The following is a 23,266-nucleotide window of genomic DNA, read 5'->3' on the forward strand; positions in this document are numbered from 1 at the left end:
AGATTGCTTTGGCTATTCAGGGTCTTCTGTGTTTCCATACAAATTGTGAATTTTTTTGTTCTAGTTCTCAGAAAAATGCCTTGGTAGTTTGATAGGGATTGCATTGAATCTGTAGATTGCTTTGGGTAGTATAGTAATTTTCACAATGTTGAATCCTCCAATCCAAGAACATGGTATATCTCTCCATCTGTTTGTATCATCTTCAATTTCTTTCATCAGTGTCTTATAGTTTTCTGCATACAGGTCTTTTGTCTCCTTAGGTAGGTTTATTCCTAGGTATTTTATTCTTTTTGTTGCAATGGTAAATGGGAGTGTTTCCTTAATTTCTCTTTCAGATTTTTCATCATTAGTGTATAGGAATGCAAGAGATTTCTGTGCATTAATTTTGTATCCTGCTACTTTTACCAATTTCATTGTTTAGCTCTAATGGTTTTCTGGTAGCATCTTTATGATTCTCTTTGTATAGTATCATGTCATCTGCAAACAGTGACAGTTTTACTTCTTCACTTCTGATTTGGATTCCTTTTATTTCTTTTTCTTCTCTGATTACTGTGGCTAAAACTTCCAAAACTATTTTAAATAATAGTGGTGAGAGTGGGCATCCTTGTCTTGTTCCTGATGATAGTGGAAATGGTTTCAGTTTTTCACCATTGAGAATGATGTTGGCTGTGGATTTGTCAACATGATCTTTATTACATTGAGGTAAACCCCCTTTCCAGAGGGTTTTTTTCATAAATGCGTGTTGAATTTTGTCAAAATCTTTTTCTGCATCTATTGAGATGATCATGTGGTGTTTCTCCTTCAATTTGTTAATAAGGTGTATCACATTGACTGATTTGCATATATTGAAAAATCCTTGCATTCTTGGGATAAACCCCACTTGATCATGGTGTATGATCCTTTTAATGTGCTGTTGGATTCTGTTTGCTAGCATTTTGTTAAGGATTTTTGCATCTATGTTCATCAGTGATATTGGCCTGTTGTTTTCTTTTTTTGTGGCATCTTTGTCCGGTTTTGGTATCAGGGTGATGGTGGCCTTGTAGAATGAGTTTGGGAGTATTCCTCCCTCTGCTATATTTTAGAAGAGTTTGAGAAGGATAGGTGTTAGCTCTTCTCTAACCGTTTGATAGAATTTGCCTGTGAACCCATCTGGTCCTGGGCTTTTGTTTGTTGGAAGATTTTTAATCAGAGTCTCAATTTCAGTGCTTGTGTTTGGTCTGTTTATATTTTCCATTTCTTCCTGGTTCAGCCTTGGAAGGTTGTGCTTTCTAAGAATTTGTCCATTTCTTCCAGGTTGTCCATTTTATTGGCATAGAGTTGCTTGTAGTAATCTCTCATTATCCTTTGTATTTCTGCAATGTCAGTTGTTACTTCCCTTTTTTCATTTCTAGTTCTATTGATTTGAGTCTTCTCCCTTTTTTTCTTGATGAATCTGGCTAATGGTTTATCAATTTTGTTTATCTTCTCAGAGAACGAGCTTTTAGTTTTATTGATCTTTCCTATTGTTTCCTTCATTTCGTTTTCATTTATTTCTGATCTGATCTTTATGATTTCTTTCCTTCTGCTGACTTTGGGGTATTTTTGTTCTTCTTTCTCTAATTGCTTTAGGTGTGAGGTTAGGTTGTTTATTTGAGATGTTTCTTGTTTCTTGAGGTAAGATTGTATTGCTATAAACTTCCCTCTTAGAACTATTTTTGCTGCATCCCATAGGTTTTGGGTTGTCGTGTTTTCATTGTCATTTGTTTCTAGGTATTTTTTGATTTCCTCTTCTATTTCTTCAGTGATCTCTTGGTTATAAGTAGTGTATTGTTTAGCCTCCATGTGTTTGTAGTTTTTGCAGTTTTTTTTCCTATAATTGCTATCTAGTCTCAAAGCGTTGTGGTCAGAGAAGATACTTGATATGATTTCAATTTTCTTAAATTAACCAAGGCTTGATTTGTGACCCAAGATATGGTCTCTCCTGGAGAATGTTCCATGAGCACTTGAGAAGAAAGTGTATTCTGGTTTTTTTTGGATGGACTGTCCTATAAATATGAATTAAGTCCATCTTGTTTAATGTGTCATTTAAAGCTTGTGTTTCCTTATTTATTTTCAATTTGGACGATCTGTCCATTGGTGAAAGTGGGTTGTTAAAGTCCCCTACTATGATTGTGTTGCTGTCAATTTCCCCTTTTACGGCTGTTAGCATTTGCCGTATGTATTGAGGTGCTCCTATGTTGGGTGCATAAATATTTACAATTGTTATATGTTCTTCTTTGATTGATCCCTTGATCATTATGCAGTGTCCTTCTTTGTTTCTTGTAATAGTCTTTATTTTAAAGTCTATTTTGTCTGATATGATAATTGCTACTCCAGCTTTCTTTTGATTTCCATTTGCATGGAATACCTTTTTCCATCCCCTCACTTTCAGTCTGTATGTGTCCCTAGGTCTGATGTGGGTCACTTGTAGACAGCATATATATGTGTCTTGTTTTGTATCCATTCAGCCAGTTTATGTCTTTTGGTTGGAGCATTTAATCTATTTACATTTAAGGTAATTATCAATATGTATGTTCCCATTACCATTTTCTTAATTGGTTTGGGTTTGTTTTTGTAAGTCTCTGTTTCCTGCCTAGAGAAGTTCCTTTAGCGTTTTTGTCAAAGCTGGTTTGTTGGTGCTGAATTCTCTTAGCTTTTGCTTGTCTGTAAAGGTTTTAATTTCTCTGTTGAATCTGAATGAGATCCTTACTGGGTAGAGTATTCTTGGTTGTAGGTTTTTCCCCTTCATCACTTTAAATATGTCCTGCCTGTCCCTTCTGGCTTGCAGAGTTTCTGCTGAAAGATCAGCTGTTAATCTTATGGAGAGCCCCTTGTATGTTATTTGTTCCTTTTCTATTGCTGCTTTTAATATGTTTTCTTTGTATCTAATTTTTGATAGTTTTTTTGTTTGTTTTTGTTTTGCGGTACACAGGCCTCTCACTGTTGTGGCCTTTCCCGTTGTGGAGCACAGGCTCTGGACGCGCAGGCTCAGCGGCCATGGCTCACAGGCCCAGCCGCTCCACGGCATGTGGGATCTTCCTCGACCGGGGCATGAACCTGCGTCCCCTGCATCAGCAGGCGGACTCTCAACCACTGCGCCACCAGGGAAGCCCGATAGTTTGATTAATATGTGTCTTGGCGTGTTTCTCCTTGTATTTATCCTGTATGGGACTCTCTGCACTTCCTAGACTTGATTGACCATTTCCTTTCCCATATTAGGGAAGTTTTCAAGTATAATCTCCTCAATTATTTTCTCAGACTCTTTCTTTTTCTATTCCCCTTTGGGACCCCTATAATTCAAATATTGGTGAGTTTAATGTCCCAGAGGTCTCTGAGACTGTCCTCAATTCTTTTCATTCTTTTTTCTTTATTCTTCTCTTTGGTAGTTATTTCCACTATTTTATCTTCTAGGTCACTTATCCCTTCTTCTGCCTCCGTTTTTCTGCTCTTGATTTTTTCTAGAGAATTTTTAATTTCATTTCTTGTGTTGTTCATAATTGTTTGTTTGCTCTTTCGTTCTTCTAGGTCCTTGTTAAACGTTTCTTGTATTTATTCTATTTCCAAGATTTTGGACCATCTTTACTATCCATACTCTGAATTCTTTTTCACGTAGACAGCCTATTTCTCTTCATTTGTTTGGTCTGGTGAGTTTACCCCTTGCTCCTTCATGTACTGTGTATTTCTCTGTCTTCTCATTTTGCTTAACTTACTGTGTTTGGGGTCTCCTTTTCACAGGCTGCAGGTTCACAGTTCCCATTGTTTTTGGTGTCTTCCCCCAGTGGCTAGGTTTGGTTAAGTGGTTTGTGTAGGCTTCCTGGTGGAGGGTACTGGTGCCTGTGTTCTGGTGGATGAGGCTGGATCTTGTGTTTCTGGTGGCCAGGACTGCACCTGGTGGTGTGTTTTGGAATGTTTGTGAACTTACTATGATTTTAGGCAGCCTCTCTGCTAATGGGTGGGGTTGTGTTCCTGTCTTGCTAGTTGTTTGTCATGGCATGTCCAGCACTGTAGCTTGCTTGTCATTGAGTGGAGCTGGGTCTTAGCATTGAGACGGGGATCTCTGGGAGAGCTCTTGCCAATTGGTATAACATGGGTTCCGGAGGTCTCTGGTGGACCAATGTCCTGAACTAGGCTCTCTCACCTCAGGGGCTCAGGCATGACACCCGGCCGGAGCATGAAGACCCTGTCAGCCACACGGCTCAGAATAAAAGGTAGAAAAGAAAGAAAGAAAGAAAAATAAATAAATAAAGTTATTAAAATAAAAAAAACTAAAAATAAAAGAAGAGAGCAACCAAACCGATAAACAAATCCACCAATGATAACAAGTGCTAAAGACTATACTAAAAAGAAAAACAGACTGACAGAACCCTAGGACAAATGGTAAAAGCAACCCTATACAGACAAAATCACACAAAGAAACATACACATACACAGTCACAAAAAGAGAAAAAGAAAAGAAAAAATATATATATATAAAGAAAGAGAGCAACCAAATCAATAAAAGAATCTATCAATGATAATAAGCTCTAAATACTTAACTAAGATAAACATAAAACCAGAAACAAATTAGATGCAGAAAGCAAACCCGAAGTCTACAGTTGATCCCAAAGTCCACCGCCTCAATTTTGGGGTGATTCTTTGTCTATTCAGATATTCCACAGATGCAGGGTACAACAAGTCGATTGTGGAGATTTAATCTGCTGCTCCTGAGGCTGCAGGGAGAGATTTCCCTCTCTCTTCTTTCTTCGCACAGCTCCTGGGGTTCAGCTTTGGATTTGGCCCCGCCTCTGCATGTAAGTCGCCTGATGGCATCTGTTCTTCGCCCAGACAGGAGGGGGTTAAAGAAGTGTCTGATTCAGGGGCTCTGGCTCACTCAGGCCGTGGGAAGGGAGAGGTACTGAATGTGGGGCGAGCCTGCAGCGGCAGAGGCCAGCGTGACCTTGCAACAGCCTGAGGCGTGCCGTGTGTTCTCCTGGGGAAGTTCTCCCTGGATTACGGTACCCTGGCCGTGGCGGGCTGCACAGGCTCCTGGGAGGGGAGGTGTGGATAGTGACCTGTGTTTGCACACAGGATTCTTGGTGGCCGCAACAGCAGCCTTAGTGTTTTATGCCTGTCTCTGGTGTCCGCACTGATAGCCGTGGCTCATGCCCATCTCTGGAGCTCTTTTAGGTGGTGCTCTGAATCCCCTCTCCTCACGCACTCCGAAACAATGTTCTCTTGACTCTTAGGCAGTTCCAGACTTTTTCCCTGACTCCCTCCCAGCTAGCTGTGGTGCACTAGCCCCCTTCAGGTTGTGTTCATGCAGCTAACCCCAGAGATCCCAACCTCTCCCTGAGATCTGACCTCCAAAGCCCGAACCTCAGCTCCCAGCCCCCACTCTCCCCAGTGGGTGAGCAGAGAAGCGTCTCAGGCTGATGAGTGCTGGTTGGCACCGATCCTCTGTGAGGGAATCTCTCTGCTTTGCTCTCTGCACCCCTGCTGCTGCACTCTCCTCCATGGCTCTGAAGGTTCCTCCCACCCCGCCCCAGCCCATCTCCACCAGTGAAGGGGCTTCCTAGTGTGTGGAAACTTTTTGTCCTTCACAGCTCCCTCCCAGAGGTGCAGGTCCCATCCCTATTCTTTTGTCTCTGTTTTTACTTTTTTTCTTTTGCCCTACCCAGATACGTGGGGAGTTTCTTGCCTTTGGGGAGGTCTGAGGTCTTCTGCCAGCGTTCAGTAGGTTTTCTGTAAGAGTTGTTCCACATGTAGATTTTTTTTTTTTTTTTTTTTTTTTTTGCGGTACACGGGCCTCTCACTGCTGTGGCCTCTCCCGTTGCCGAGCACAGGCTCTGGACGTGTAGGCTCAACGGCCATGGCTCACGGGCCTAGCCGCTCCACGGCATGTGGGATCTTCCCAGACCAGGGCACAAACCCGTGTTCCCTGCATCGGCAGGTGGACTCTCAACCACTGCGCCCCCAGGGCAGCCCTAGATGTATTTTTGATGTATTTGTGGGGAGGCAGGTGATCTCCACATCTTACTCCTCTGCCATCTTAAGGTCCTCTGCCCATATTTTATTAAAGCTACTTTCTTTTTCTATTCTATTTTTCCTTACCATTAAGAAAGGAAAATGTTTTGAAATGACCATATGACAAGAAAATAAAATTTTGAAAAGGAATACAAAGGGTCAAAGAATTTCCATTGCCCTGTCTAGCTTTACTTCACAGACAGTAGTGCCAGTTGTCCCGGCTCCTTTCCTGTTGCTGTCCTTTTCATATTCAAAACACTGATGAGCTTGAGTTGTTCTTTTTTTAACTCAGAAGTCTGCAAATGATGAAAGGCAGCAGGTCAAACCTGAGAGTTTTCTGAATTAAAAAGATATTTTGCATTTTATGTCCTGCTCCCAAATTAGGGAAATTGAATCACCTAATTTTTGGAAAAGAGGAAAAGGTATGTGTCAGAAATTTATGTAAGGCACTGGCTAATAAATGTTTTAGCATATAACCCCCAAATGTAGGAAACCAGTTTATTGAAAATAGTATCTAATTCAAAACACTAATATTTCCCAACCAAATATTAGTAAGAATAGCACACAAACACAAGTGATACATTGGGTTCTTTTTTGTAGTCTTATGGTCTTTACATTTCTAGACACCAGGGTGTGCTTGCCACCACGTGTAAATATGGATGAACATTTATTTTCTGGTTGATTAGAAATATGCACATCCTTTGGTTTCACGTGGGTAACAGATGTCTTGTGGGTAACAGATGTCTTGGCTTTTATAGACTAATTGGCAAAAAGGGGGAAGAAGAGGATAATTAAAAGGGTAGGAGGAGACACAAGAAAAATGCAATCTTCCTTGTGGGGAAAATCTAATAGACCTCCTTATTACGGGTAATTACCTCCTTCTTCTACTTCATTTGCTATCCCTTTCCATATGACTCAAGTACAGTAATGGGAAAGTATAAAATAAAGAAATGTAAGTCTGACCTGTTGTCTGCTAACAACCAGTTTTATCCTGTCATAGAATATTCTAGTGTAATTGACTCAATAACATAATTTTTTTTAAAAAACAAAATATGAATGCATGTCTCGTCTCTAATGGCAACCTATGTTTTAATTGGTAACACTAGGGATCTATGTTCAGTCTTGCATTTTTCATTTCCCACCAATCCACTATGTGCAAGACTGAATACGTTTGTAGGTTGTGTCTTAGATATACATCTTAGGTTCGTTTTAGTTTACTGTTTGTTCTCTGTCAGTGCTACAGTACAGCCAATTGACCTGGAATAAATGAGGACATTTAGCAATTGTTTGAAGCCATTATCATCAACAAATCCTCAGTTTTGTCAGTGTTTTCCAGCATGCAAGATTTAAAGTAAATGTGTCACTTAACTATGTCTTAACTGTATCACTTTGGTCTGTATTATTCTTCTGATTGGTACCTTTTACTTTAAATTGAAGGAGTTTTTTTTTTTTTGCAGTACACAGGCCTCTAACTGTTGTGGCCTCTCCCGTTGCGGAGCACAGGCTCTGGACTCACAGGCTCAGTGGCCATGGCTCACGGGGCAACCGCTCCGCGGCATGTGGGATCTTCCCAGACCGGGGCACGAACCCGTGTCCCCTGCATTGGCAGGTGGACTCTCAACCACTGCGCCACCAGGGAAGCCCTGTAATCATTTTTATAAGGAGCTAGTAATGCTTCCAAGAGAAAGTATCAGATTATGTACTTAGAAACTTACACTTAATACAAAACTTAAACAAACTGAAAGGTAAGATTATTTATACTAGATATTAGGCACAGGATATTGACTTTTATTTGACCACTTGTCTCAGAAAATATGTAGTCAGAATTTGTTTAAAAAGATAATTAGGACAATAAAGATCAAAATATCAATTGTCCATTGTTAAGTAATTATTAATTTCTTTTTGCTGTATTAGAATTAAATTTTATTCTAAAAATAAAATATTTTCTTGTATATAAAATATAAATTTTATAATAAGTTATATTTTATTCACCATTGCTAGAAACTGGTGAGGTGTGAGGATGGTTTCTGTACCCATCTTTTTTTTTTTTTAATATCAGCTTTGGTAGGATAGAGACAACATTGTTTGAGTAGTCTGATGACTGCCACATAAATTCAGTCACTTGATCTTTTTGAGCCTCATTTCATTATCTGTAAAATGGAGAGAGTGGCAACTAATTCCCACGGTTGCACTGGGAATTATATGCAACGATAAGCACACATGAAACTAACATATGTTTAGTTATTGAGTACTTTATGGTTGTCTCCACTCATTGGACCCATATCCCTTAGTTACTTGCCTTGATTTCCAGGCTAGGCTTCTCATGGAAATAGAAAATTCAAGGAGACTCTGATGAAGAGTCTAGTAACAAATGGTTTGAGACTATGTGTCAGGAGAGTTATTCTTCCCAACTTCAGCCCCTTAAAATATGAGATTGAAGAATAACCACAGTGGGGTAGGTTTTTTAATTGTAAAAGAATTTTCCATATTTTTAAATTTCCGTAAGTTGTAAATTTATAAAATTGTAAAATGTTGGCACTCTATGAGACTTCAGGATTTCTAGACCCACTGCCCTTCCCCTGGTTAATTTCCCATTTTTCAGAGGAAGGCACTGAAGCCCTATAAGGTTAAATATCTTCTCCAAAGCCAATCAACAAGTGAGTGACAGAGCCAGGACTGGAAACTTGGTGTTTTCCTGAAATCTTTATCTGTACTATCACAAGACCACCCTTCTTTGTGACCACTGGGGATCTAGCCTGGACCATTAAAAGAATAAGAGCTTTCAACTCACTCAGCCATGTAGAAAGAGATGCATTTCTTTGTTATGCTTTTTTATTTTTATTCTTTATTGGAGTATAATTGCTTTACAATGTTGTGTCAGTTTCTGCTGTACAATGAAGTGAATCAGCTATATGTATACATATATCCTCTCTTGGATCTCCCTCCCACCACCTCCCCCATCCCATCCATCTAGGTCATCACAGAGCACCAAGCTGAGCTTCCTGTTCTTTATAGCATGTTCCTGTTAGCTATCTGTTTTATGTAAGGTAGTGTATATATGTCAATCCTAATCTCTCAATTCGTCCCACCCTCCCCTTCCCCCACTGTGTCCACTTGTCCATTCTCTACATCTACGTCTCTATTCCTGCCCTGCAAATAGGTTCATCTGTACCATTTTTCTAGATTCCACATATATGCATTAATATCTGGTATTTGTTTTTCTCTTTCTGGCTTACTTCACTGTATGACAGACTCTAGGTCCATCCACATCTCTCCAAAGACCCAATTTCGTTCCTTCAAATGGCTGAGTAATATTCCATTGTATATATGTACCACATCTTCTTTATCCATTCATCTATCATTGGACATTTAGGTTGTTTCCATGTCCTGGCTATTGTAAATAGTGCTGCAATGAACATTGGGTACATGTGTCATTTTTAATTATGGTTTTCTCAGGGTATATGCCCAGTAGTGGGATTGCTGGGTCATATGGTAGTTCTATTTTTAGTTTTTTAAGGAACCTCCATACTCTTCTCCATAGTGGCTGTATCAATTTACATTCCCACCAACAGTGCAAAAGGGTTCCCTTTTCTCCACACCCTCTCCAGCATTTATTGTTTGTAGATTTTTTGATGACGGCCATTCTGACCCATGTGAGGTGATACCTTATTGTAGTTTTGATTTGCATTTCTGTAACAATTAGTGATATTGAGCATCTTTTCATGTGCCTCTTGGCCAACTGTGTGTCTTCTTTGGTGAAATGTCTATTTAGGTCTTCTGGCCATTTTTTAATTGGGTTGTTTGTTTTTTGATATTGAGCTCCATGAGCTGTTTGTATATTTTGGAGATTAATCCTTTGTCCATTGCTTCATTTGCAAATATTTTCTCCCATTCTGAGGGTTGTCTTTTCATCTTGTTTATGGTTTCCTTTGCTGTGCAAAAGCTTTTAAGTTTCATTAGGTCCCATTTGTTTATTTTTGTTTCTATTTTCATTACTCTAGGAGGCGGGTCAAAAAAGATCTTGCTGTGGTTTATGTCAAAGAGTGTTTTTCCTATGTTTTCCTCTAAGAGTTTTAAACCCAGTGATAAACCCACACACATATGGTCACCTAATTTATGACAAAGGAAGCAAGAATATACAATGGAGAAAGGACAGCCTCTTCAATAAGTGGCTCTGGGAAAACTGGACAGCTGCATGTAAAAAATGAAATTATAACACTAGCTAACACCATACACAAAAATAAGCTCAAAATGGATTAAAGACCTAAGTTTAAGACTAGACACTGTAAAACTCTTAGAGGAAAACATAGGAAAAACACTCTTTGTTATGCTTTTTAAATGGTCTGTGCACATTAGTTCATTCAGTCTTTCTTTATGGATTACAAATGTATTTTGATTGTTTCATAGGACCACCAGCTTTAACTCCTCCAGTAAAAGAAGACAGAGTCACTAATATTTACATAGTAATTCCTATGAGCCAGGCATTATTCTTAGGACTTTATGTAGATTAACTATTTTATTCTCCATAATGGCACCGTGAGGAGGTATATCTCACCTTTCATATAAGGGTGTGGAAGCACAGAGGAGCCAAGTAATAGCCAAGATTATTACCAGGATTTGAAGGCTTTTGTCAGATTTGAATCAGAAGATGCTAGAGAGAGGGAGATTCCACTGTCAGAAGATGCCTGGGTGGATGGATCTTTATTATATGAGCTCTCTTTTATGCAAGGAGAGTGACTTAAAACATTTCCAAATTACCTAGATTTTATATATCTAGCTCTCCTGAGTCCCAATCAGTCTACATTATTAGGTTCTACCATAGCACATTAATATCAACAAAAGATTATATTTATTTATATTGATAACCACTAGAATAAATAGAAGAGTAAGCTATTATACTTGATCCAATGTTGATAAAAAAAAGGTATTTTATTTCATGATTGTAAGTCCCTTAGCATGTAGTAATAAAAATGTTTGTAGGGATGGTATTTTGCTGTTCAAGAACAATTATCAAAAGAAGAGGTAATTTCTATTGATCACTATGTGGTTTGTTCTTTCTTACACATGCAGTTATATAGGAATATTATCTATATTGCTTACATTGGTATTTGAAGTTGAGTATAAAAATGGCCATTTCTGTATCAAATATTTTACAGGTATAAAATCAGCTCCAATTTGAGTAATTAGCAATTTAAAGACTTTAATTTGAGAAAAAAGTGATTGTATGGAAAAACGTTGGACATTCAGAAATTGCAGGGTGCTGTTACGATTTAACAAAACCTTCATTAAAGTAATGATACAAAAGGCTTATTCAGCATTGTTCTATTTAAAAATAATTTAAATAAAATTTGAATAAATTACTCACAACCACTGGATTATTCCAGTGGTTGACGTGATGACAGATATTTAACGTCAGAACAGAAGTGCTCTACCACTTTGAACATGTGAGTTAACGTGGGGTGTGTGTGTATATGTGTGTGTGTGTTTATTAAGTAGGGAATGTTGAGAAAACTTGAGAAGAAAACAGATTAATTTAGCAAAGTCTAATTTTTGAAAGTTTTATTGATGTGAATATATTAAATTCTATGATTGATTTGTTTTGCTCTACTGAATAGATGTGTTCATTAAAGAAAATTGCCTGAGGGTCATGGTCTATGTTCAAATGACTCTCGTTCTGAGATGTATTCTTTAGTGAACAGGGGGAAGTATAATGGCTCATCAATGCCTTAAAGGTAACTGTGACAATACAATAATGTTAAAGAATCACAGAATATAAATGTGAAGAGTCACACTATTTTTTAAAGCTGTAAATATCTATGGTTAGGTTTGTGTTTAGCACATTCACTTAACAATTTAAAGGAGAAATTGTAAATGAACAGAATACACTGGATTGTTCAGTTACTCAGCTCCTGTAACAATACTTATGTTCTACAAGTGATGCTGGACAGTGCCCCTAGGTTGCTGTGTTACTGTATCCTAGCATTTCATAGGAGCTATTGATTTAGGAAAGAGCTGGTTGAGCTTAAAAAGGAGGGATTTACACCATGGATTGGAAAATTGTTTCAAAATATAGTAGCAACTGAATAAATTGCTTGTAAAAATATAAGCAATAGTAAATGATGATTGGGCAACCCTTTTGATAAAACACATTGCCGAGAGGGAGTAACAGCTTTAGCATGTGTGTCTATCTAGTACTATTTAAACCCTCTCTCAATCTTCATAAAGATTGAATTTCGCTATTCAAGTATTATGAAATAAATTTGCATTATAGCTTCCTAAAGCTTTTTGCCTTACCTTTTCCAGGTTTGAAGTGTGTTTGTCTTTTGTGTGACTCTTCAAACTTTACCTGCCAAACAGAAGGAGCATGTTGGGCTTCCGTTATGTTAACCAACGGAAAGGAACAGGTGATCAAGTCCTGTGTCTCTCTCCCAGAATTAAATGCGCAAGTCTTCTGTCATAGTTCCAACAATGTTACCAAAACGGAATGCTGCTTCACAGATTTTTGCAACAACATAACTCTGCACCTTCCGACAGGTAAAGGGTTTATCTTTGTTCATGCCAAATTTAATTGTACTCTTGGAAAGTTATATACACATGATAGAAATCAAACTGTTTTATGTTTCTTTAAATAAGAAAATCTGTTTTACAGTTCTCTCTCTCCCTTTTTTTGTTTTTGGTAAAATTCTCTAGAGCCTAGTTGAGATTGATTTTTTAAAAATTGCGCAAGACTGTCAAAACATTGACAACAGCATAACAATTTTGAAGAAATCTGTACACGAGTTGTATTTTTTGAAGTGATTAATGAACCTAAAGTAAAATATAAATTTTTATGGATTCTCTTAAAGGAAAGAAATTAAAATGTATACCAAGAAAAAGAAGAGAAAAAAGAGCAAAACAAAAATAGTAGATTGCCAACTTTTATGGAGACAGAATCTTTTTTTCATAGGTAACTTCTGCATATCTTCTTTGCCCACACTCAAGTGAGAGCACTCATTAACAGAAGACAGATAGAATGGAATTTGACCCTTCATTATTGTGCAAATATATTCTTGCCTTTCCCCCAATTTCATGGAGTTTTATCCTAATTTACAAGGTACAAAAATCTTAATCTGGCCTTTTATCAGTAATCTGGAGTCTGAAATTTTGGGGGCTAGTAAGGGGCAAGTAATTCAAATTAAAAACTAATTTATGACATGAAAATGTCCTGCGTGTAGATTTTCTTTAGTACGTTAATATCTATACACAAATACATATTCTTCCTCACAAATGAACATTTACATGTACTGTTATCCAATCTCAGATGTTCATATATCACCATATTCTAATATAGTATTTTTAACCTATTATTATTATTTTTTTAATAAATTAACTGCTCTCCCCCTTTTTTACTGGAGAACATTTACTTTATGCAAAAACTTGACATTACTTCTACAAATGAAAAACCAATTTACTTGCCATAAATAAAAGGTAACTACGTAAATAAACAAATGTACTGACTGCATTACAGTTAGGTATTTTGTATTTTCTTTTTGTTTAAAAGAGAAGACAGTGGTGTTAAAGACATACTAACATGAAATGAGTGCTTTTGATACATAATCAGAAAAACTAAGAGAACTAGAGGAGAAATTCTTGTGTGATTCAATGTTATTTAGTATCATGTTGGTTTACCACTCCAATTAATCTCAAGAACCCTTAAAAATCATTTCATGAACCACCCCTAATACTTGTCCCATTCTTTGAGAAACACTACTCTGAAGCATTATCCTATATGTTACGACCTCAGAAGTCAAAGTTGGCATATTTCATCCCCCAAAGCTACTAGGAGTCTTTGATTTTAGACCACAGTTATTTTGTCTCAGATTCCATAGATTTCCTTGGTTTGATAGTGATCTGGTATCTATTCTGATACCAGAATTTTTCTTTCCTTATATATTCTCCCCTGATTTTGGTGGACCAGAGAACCCTAAAATGAAGGTCCCCTATATTTGATGCTGGTCTTCCCATGACAAGATCCAAAAGATTAAGGAGGGGAAGGAAAGTCTCCATATTAGGCTGTGGCAATGACCTCTTTAATGTGTCTTCTTAATAAAGAATTATCCATAAGACCATGTTCTGCCAGTCAGTATGGGTACAAGACAGTACTTTGACTGCAACAAAAGGTCTTGGAGGACAAAATGGTTCACACGCAGTTGGGCAAATTAAAGGTGCTTAGCGCAGCTAGGATGTGGGTCCTTCCCAGCCCAACTCTAAACTGTCTAACTACTGAGATGCCTATGATCTACCTTTAAGTCCACTTGGGAACCAGACTTTCTTTTTAAAAAATCAGTTTTATTGAGGTATAATTTGGATATAATAAAATGCACACATCTTAAGTGCACAGTTTGATGTGTCTTGACACATACATTTGTGTAACTGCCACAACATTTCCGTTACCTCAAAATGTTCTCAGTCAATCGCCACTTTCACCAGGGCCGGGAAACTCATCTATTTTCTAATAGCTGTAGATTAATTTTTACTGGAGTTTCACATAAAAGGAGTCCTATGGAAGATATAATTTTGCACTTGGCTTCTTTCACTCAGCATGTTTTTGAGATTTATTCATGAAGTTGGGTATATCAGCAGCTTGTTTCCTTTTTACTGCTGGGTAATATCCCACTGTATGTTTTGTTATTTTTACGTTTTCATCCACAATGGGTATTCAGGTTGTTTTCATTTTGGGGCTGTTATTAACAAAGCTGCAATGAACAATTGAGTACAAGTCTTTGGAGATATGTTACCTTTCTCTTGAGAAAATACCTAAGAGTGGAATTGAATGGTCAAATAATAACTATATGTTTAATTTATAAATCTAATCTCCCAAATAGTTTTCACACTGCTTATACCATTTTATGTTCCCAATAGAAATGTATGATAGTTCCATTTGATCCATATTTTTGTCAGCACTTGGTATAATCAGTCTTTTTAATTTTGGCCATTCAAGTGATTGTATAGTGGTATTTCATTGTGGTTTTAATTTGCATTTCCCTAATGATGATCAATTATTTTTTTCTTGTGCACATTGGACATTTGTGTTTCTTTCTTTATAAAGTGTCAAATATTTTACATATTAAAAAAACTGGGTTATCTTCTTATGGTTGAATTTAAGAGTTCTTTATATATTCTGAATACAAGTCCTTTATCAGATATGTATATTATGCCTATTTTCTCTCATTCTGTGGATTGACATTTTGCTTCCTTGAAGGTGTCTTTTGCAGAGTAGAAGATCAAAATTTGATGAAGTATATTTTATCTTATTAAAAATTATTAATGGTTCACATATTTCATGTCCTGAGAAGTCTTTATCTATCCAAAGGTCATAAATATTTTCTTTTATGTTTTCTTGTAGAAATTTTAACATTTCAGCTTTTACATTTAGGTCTATGTTCAATTTAAATTTAGGTCTATGTTCAATTTAAATTTAATTTTTGTTATTATGTGAGGTTAGGTGGAGTTTTATTTTTTCCACATGTATATGAAGTTGTTCCTAGCATCATTTGTGGAAAAATCTATCCTTTCAATTACTTTGACCCTTTGAATTAAAATAAAGTGACCATGTATATGTGGGTATATTTCTGGCCTCTATATATCTATACTTATGTCACTATCAAACTTTCTTGATTATTGTAGCCTTATAGTAAGTATTAAAATCAGGTCGTATGACCCCTCCAACTTTGTTCTTTTTCAAAATTGATTTGGCTATTCTAAGTCCTTTGAATTTCCATTTAAATTTTGGAATTGGTTTGACAATTTTCACAAAAATATGATGATGAAATTTTTATTAGATTGAGTTGAGTATGGATTATTTGGAGAAAATAGTCATGTTAATAATATTAACTCTTTTGATCCATGAACATAGTATGTTTTTCCATTTATTTAGTTTTTCTTCAGTTACTCTTAGTGTATTGTAGCTATCAGAAAACAGGTCTTATACATATTTCCTTGAATTTATCCCTAAGTATTGCATGTTTTTAGATGCTACTATAAATGGTATTTTTAATATATCAATTTCTAAATGTTAACTGCCAGTATATGAAAATAAAATTAATTTTGTATATTGACCTTATATCCTGTAAGCTTGTGAAAATAGCATATTAGTTCTAATAGCTTTTTAAAAAATTCTTTGGCATTTTCTACATACAGAATAATCTGTGAGTACAGACAGTTTTACATCTTCCATTCTGATCTCTATACATTTTATTTCTTTTTCTTGTTTTTTTGCACTGGCTAGGATCACTAATATGATGATGAGTAGGCGTGGTTAAAGATCCTTGCCTTTTTCCTGGTTCTAGGAGGAGTGCACTCACTCTTTTACCATTAAATATGAAGTTTTTTTTGTAGATCCCTGTTATCAACTGAGGAGATTTGCTTTTATTGCTAGTTTTGGGAAAGTCTTTTTTAAAATCATGAATGGATATTAACATTTTTCAAGTATTTTCATGGATTTATTGAGATTATAGCATGACTTTTCTTCTTTAGTCTACTGATATGATGGATTATCTTAATTGGCTTTCAAAGATTACTTATAACAGGGAAGGTATGTATTATCTAGCCAGTTAATTAATATGTCTACAAAAAATGTTATGTGACATTTAATTGATATCAAATTTCTTTACATAAACTAAAAATTTGTTTCTTTTAGTGACATGGGTATGGTAAATTGACATTGAATTGAGTAGGATTGCATATGCAGTCATCTTGCGTTAGGTTGTTCTCTCTGTGAGGCAGCACTGAATGGTTATTAGCTGTGTTTGGAACAGCAGCTGTTGGAGAGGAGTTGGGAACCTCTAGGCTGAGCTGTGATATAGCCAGTGCCAAGAACTCTGCTGTTTTTGTGTCATCAGGTGAGTGTGATTGATATCCCCTGCTCTGCCTAGTAAGAATTTATCAATTTCAAATGTGATCACATGTATATGAAATATATAAAAGCACACTGAAAAGTAGACAGTGTGATATTTCCACAGTACTTAATCCTCTGCATCACATTCATGGGTAAAATGATAGAAGAAAAGGTTGAGAGGTGACCAGAACAGGTTGGAGAAACTCTGGGACTTCCCTTTTCAGTTTCAGCTGAAAGCTAAGTGGATCCTTCCCTTTTGGCTCTTTCATTCATCACCCCAGATTGTGGTGTCATTTCTGGCTAACTGACTTCATGTAGGTACAGTTACCCACTCTTGTCATGTTTCAGCTGGCTCTTTTCCGTCCGTAAGTCCTGTTTGTGATGATTGGGCTCTTGCTTTGTTTCTTTGTGACAAACTTCCTACCTTGAATACATCTCGTGACTTTTTTCTCCCCCCTTCCTCTCCCTGATGGTGTCCTAGTAACTCAGCAACTGGAGATCTGTAGGCACAAACTCTTGCCCTCCTAAAAATCCTCTTAAGTGTTTGATTCTAATTCTTAAAACTTCAGACCAGTGGCTTTCATACAGCTTTCCATTGTGGCACACAGAAAGAAATACATTTTATATAATTTCCCCCAACCCACATGCACACACATCTGAAACAAGAATTTCACAAAATATTCTTACCCATAAAATGTACAAGGTACTCTGTGCTCTTTCATTAAGTAAAAATGCTGATCAGACCCCATAAGTTGTTTACATATTTACAGTTGAAGAGAGACTGCTTTAGTTGATATTTAAAATGTGGTAATTTTAAATGCAGCAAGGACATTTATTATTTTAATTAACTAGCTCAACAAACTATTAAGAATCTGGTTACTATTTTAATTTACAATGTTTTTCTTTTAAGTGGCCTTTTAAAACCTTCTTACCCATTCATTTATAATACTAAATTGGATTAAAGTTGAATTAATTCAGATCATTGTAAGCAGGATTTGATTTAGATCACATTAAATTTGATCACTTGCCCTTAAAAAAAAGTACTTCCTTGCTTCACGTTGCATGTGGGTTTAATTTTCAGGAGTTAATTTTTTTGATAGAAGTAATTTTATAGTTTAGTAGAAATATAACATTAGAAAAATTGCTCGTTTCCCTGAAGCTTATTGTAGTAGATATCTTTGATGTCACTGGAGTGACCTTCCAAGTTCAACTATTATCACAAATATTTAGAGGGCTTTTTTCTAAGTAAACTTGAAAGGTGAAAACCATTTCCAAAAACAGGCATGTATTTGACTAGTGCTTGGAGCTCATGTCTCTACTAATAGTAAATATGTTATTTTCATTATACGAACATACTGAATATTTAAATAATACAATTAATATAGGCTATGCAAATCAGTTAAGCAAGAGAAACATATGTATTTTATGTAGTGTAACCTAATTTCTTATTACTGTTTATTTCTAGACCAGATAAAAATAGCTCTTTTAAACTCCAAAAATATCTGCCCACCTTTCTGGATTCTACTTGTCTTTCCCTGACTCCAGTGACTTTAGATCTAGTACTCTCAGGCTTCAGTACATTTCCTGCACAGTAACTCATGCAGATTGACCACTCACAGCTTCCTCTGAAATTAGGAGAGAAGCCACTTTGGTGGGAAAAATTCACCTCAAAAATAAATGATGTTTTCTTAGCTCTTCAAGAGCATTTCCATTTCAATAAAAAAAGGACTTATTTACCCAAATTAGTGCGTACTTTTGGGGTGGAGGATGGGGAGGGGGATTGTTTTCAGGGTAAACAAACAAATAATAAGTGACAAAGTTCCATTCTTTTGGAAAATGTTCCAAAAGATGTTTGGGGTGTGTGTCCCTGTAATGGGTTCTGTCTGTGAGCCCTCTAATAAGTTCTCACAGTTTCTTTACTGGTTTTGTGTAAGTTGGGCCTTCTGTATCTATTCTTCAAGCTTCTTAAACTGTTTTCCCTATATTTTCTAATATTTGAGTCTCTGATAATTAATTAATAATATCTACAGCTTCTATGAGTTTGAATCTGCTGACTCATATTCTGGGTGGCTACTTTCCTTGCGTGTTTTTTAATTTTTGATTGTGAGTTCATGTTTTGAGAATCATATCTGGAGGAAACTTTTGATGCCTGTATTTAAAATATGTTCCTCCAGAGGAGATTTATATTAGCTACTGCCAGGTATCTGGAAGTGCTACCAACTCCAACCCATTCAGTGTTTTGATTACGTTTTTTTGGCCAACATATAGCATGAATTCTGGCTCTAAGCCTGCCTATATAGATGCACACTTATGGTGAGGACCTCTCAGGGAGGTTTTTTTTTGCTCTACCCAAAGTCAAGGTTGAGACAGACAAATAGATGAATATACACCCTGTCTCTCTCTGCAGAAATTTTCTATTTTGTTTTATTTTCAATGTAATGCCATTCATATTTGACTGATTTATACCAGGATCTCTGATCTGACCTTTCACAATTTCAGGAACCATGTTTTATTTCCTGATCTTGTTATACAATCTGATAAACTAAGCACTGAACTACCAAGAACTGGCAGATGCCTCCAGGGTAAATGGCAGTCCCAGTGCTCAGATACCTCCTGGGATTTGCATTTTATTTTTGGCTGCTGAGCAATTCATTTATTTTCCTCCCAGGTTAATCATATAATAGAAAAAAGAGTTTTTCATTTATATTTTATTCAGCATTTTTGTGTGTGCTGTACTAAGAAGGGCTCTGTGGACATCTAAAGTGTAACTTGGCAGAAGTGGAAACTCCAGGATGGTTTATTTTTGAAATGATGCTGGCATAATTATCTATCCATCTGGAAGAAAACAGGGCTGTACCACAGTGTCATACCATATACAAAAATAAATTACAGCTTGATTAAATATCTAATTGTGAAACATAAAACAATTTAAATGTCAGAGGAAAATTTAGGGAAAAAAGGGTTTTTATGACTTTACAGTATGGAAGCTGTTTTTAAGTAAGACAGGAAATCCAATTGCTGTAAAAGGAAAAGACAGATATAATTGACTACATGCAAACTAAAATAAAAATGAATAATAAAAGATAACATAAATAAAACCAAGATAATGAAATATGGGATAGAAATATTTGTAGCATATATGACTGGAAAAAAATAACTATTTAAAAGATAAAGAGCCTCTGTGTATGTGTGTGTGTGCATGTGCACATGCCTGTGTACATGGCAAGGGAGAGAGTGGAAAGAGAGAGAAGGAGAGGGGGTGCTAAATGAAAAAATGGGCAAAAAACACACATGGAAATTTTACAGAAGAGAATCTTCAAAGTGGTAAAGTATTGAAAAGATGTTCAACAAAACTAATAGCTGGGGAGATGCAAATTAAAACAACATACTATTATTTTCCACCCACTGGATTGGTAAAAGGTAAAGGAGGATGTTTTCAACTAAAAGTATCAGAAACTTAGATAATATCTTAACTAGTGAGGGAGTTCACAGCCTCAGCATGACAAGAAATCTGGAAGTAGGTTCTTTCTATGATTTGTTAACAAAGAGACTCAACAGTGTCAACAGCCTACTTCCAGTTTTCTTTTTATGTGAATTGGTGAACACCATTATTGTTTAAGACATTATTATCTAACTTTCTGATGCTCTTATCTGGTACATTTTTTTCCTCATGTGTATCTGCTTTTTCTAACAAGGGAAATGTTGGGTTTTGCTATTAACAATTTGAAGATTCAGGGAAGACAAAAGTAAAACATCATGATTTGCTCAGATTGGGTCGTCTAATAGAAACTGCCATATTTAGCAGAATTATCAAAGGTCTCTTTCCTTATTGCAAGTTTAAACCAGACGTAAATACATCTCCTTCTAACCTCAGGGAGGAGGCTTGGGTTTATTACTAAGCAGAACAGGGGAAAAAAAGAAATAATGACAAGCAACAACTTTAAAACAAACCAAAAACCTTATTCTTGAGAAGCTGTGGACATAGCATAGCCATCACATGGATTTTAAACCTGAGTTTCCATTGTCTGAGTGGTACTCTCCAGAAGAAAAACTTTTTTAAAGTATACCCAGACTAATAGTGTCCCCAGTTGCCTGCCAGAAGAAAGTTCAAACTCTCTGGAGAAAGGCACTTTAATATTAGGTCTCAAAGAGACACAACAAACACTTTTTCAAGGACATGAGAAGTACATAATGAAGAACAAGGACTCCAAGCTTACAGGGGTTCAGAACAGCATGAGCATGAGCCAATAGAAGAGAGCACAAAGTTTCATATATTGGAATTATCAGACAATAATTATAGAGTAGCTATTCTATGTTTAAAGAAACAAAAGGCAAATTTGAAAACATTTGTTAGAGAATAGGAAATTATAAAACAATGACCTAGCAGATTTGAACAATATTAAAAAAACTTTTTAAAATTAAAGATACAATAACAAAAATTAGAAACTTAATGTATAGGTTTAACAACAATTTGTATAACAACAACTGAAGAGAGAATTAGGGATCTGAAATATGGGTCCGAAGAAACTATTTTGTATTCAGTAATAAAGAAAATACATAATGGAAAATATGGAAGAGAGGGTGACAAATAGAGGAAAGTATAAGAAGGTTTGATATGTGCTTTTACATATACCATGCATAGATTACATTAATAAAAATGTTGACATATTACTAGCAGGCAAAATTAACTTCAATGAAAAAAATTACTAGAGTTAAAAAGTTCACTTTTTAATGATTAAAGTTTCAATTTACCAGGGATTCTTTTTTTTTTTAATTATTTTAAATTTATTTTTGGCTGCATCAGCTCTAGTTGCGGTACTCAGGATCTTCGTTGAGGCACACAGGATCTTTCGTTGTGGTGCGTGGGCTCCTCACTGTGGCACACAGGCTTCTCTCCAGTTATGGCATGCAGGTTTTCTCTTCTCTAGTTGTGGCGCATGGGCTCTGTGGCGCGAGGATTCCAGAGTGTGTGGGCTCTGTAGTTTGCGGCACGCAGGCTCTCTAGTTGAGGTGCGTGAGCTCAGTAGTTGTGGCACGCGGACTTAGTTGTCCCGCAGCACGTGGGATCTTAGTTCCCTCACCAGGGATCAAACCTGTGTCCCCTGCATTGCAAGGCAGATTCTTTACCACTGGACCACCAGGGGAAGTCCCTACCAGGGATTCTTAATAAATTTAAATTTCTGTGTACTTAAGAATATGGTCTCAGACTTTCCTGGTGGCACGGTGGTTAAAAATACACCTGCCAATGCAGGGGACACAGGTTTGATCCCTGGTCCAGGAAGACCGCACATGACGTGGAGCAACTAAGCCTGTGCACCACAGCTACTGAACCTGTGCTCTAGAGCCTGTGAGCCACAACTACTGAGCCCATGCGCCAAACTACTGAAGCCCGCATGATCTAGGGCCCGCGTGCCACAACTACTAAGCCTGCGTGCTGCAACTACTGAAGCCCACGTGCCTAGAGCCCATGCTTTGCAACGAGAGAAGCCACCACGATGAGAAGCCTGCACACCACAAGGAATAGTAGTCCCCACTCGCCGCAACTAGAGAAAGCCCGTGTGTGGCAACGAAGACCCAATGCAGCCAAAAAAAAAAAAGAAAAAAGAATATGGCCTCAAAAATAAAGAAAATATTTACAGATCTATAAGGAGAAATAAAGAAGTCCATGATCTCAGAAGGAGATTCACCACTGTCTTGGTAATTGATAGAATAAGTAGATTTTTTTAAAAAACCAGTGAGACTACATAAGGTTGAAACAACATGATTTATGAGCAACCTAATTTTTAGAAAATTATAATGTAAATTGTAATAGTCTTATGATGTATCTGTAAGGAAAATTTCAAAGCCAAGACGTTCTACCACAAAATTCTGCTAAATTTCCAGGAACAGATAACTGTGTAACTGTTACACAAACTCTTCCAAAACATGGACAAAGAAGAAACACTCCTTAACCTATTTTATGCATAACCTTGATATCAAAACCCAACAAAGACGGTATGTAAAAAAGAAATTACAAGCCATTCTCATTTATGAGCATATATGTAAGTATCCCAACTTTAACCTGTAACCATACAGGAAAAGGGATTCTGGGAAGCACAGTACAAGGAGAAATGATTATTTGCCAAATCAGGATAATGATTACCCTGGAGGTTGGGAAAGGATATGATCATGTTGGGTATCTCCGAGTGGGGGAACAGGTAGTGGGTAAGGGGGCTGGTGATCCATGGGGGTTTATAATTATTTTTATGCTCAGTGTATATGTTGTATGCACTTTTCTGTATATTTATTATATTTCACAACAAAAGGAAAACAAAACATCAAGTTTCAAAGTAACTTTTTTTGGCCACACCGCGCGGCACGAGGGATCTT

The 23,266-nt window shown here is 36.6% G+C and overlaps 1 protein-coding gene across 1 annotated transcript in view; it reads left to right on the forward strand.

The window, feature by feature from the left end:
* Positions 1-23,266, forward strand: part of ACVR1C (activin A receptor type 1C) — a 91,387-nt gene that overhangs the window by 32,644 nt on the left and 35,477 nt on the right. The window contains exon 2 of the mRNA XM_019922259.3: positions 12,325-12,555. Within this exon, the coding sequence (XP_019777818.1) occupies positions 12,325-12,555 (231 nt within the window). The remainder of the gene's footprint in view (positions 1-12,324; positions 12,556-23,266) is intronic.

The sequence above is a fragment of the Tursiops truncatus genome, chromosome 7 (assembly GCF_011762595.2).
Source record: "Tursiops truncatus isolate mTurTru1 chromosome 7, mTurTru1.mat.Y, whole genome shotgun sequence".
Classification (NCBI taxonomy): domain Eukaryota; kingdom Metazoa; phylum Chordata; class Mammalia; order Artiodactyla; family Delphinidae; genus Tursiops; species Tursiops truncatus.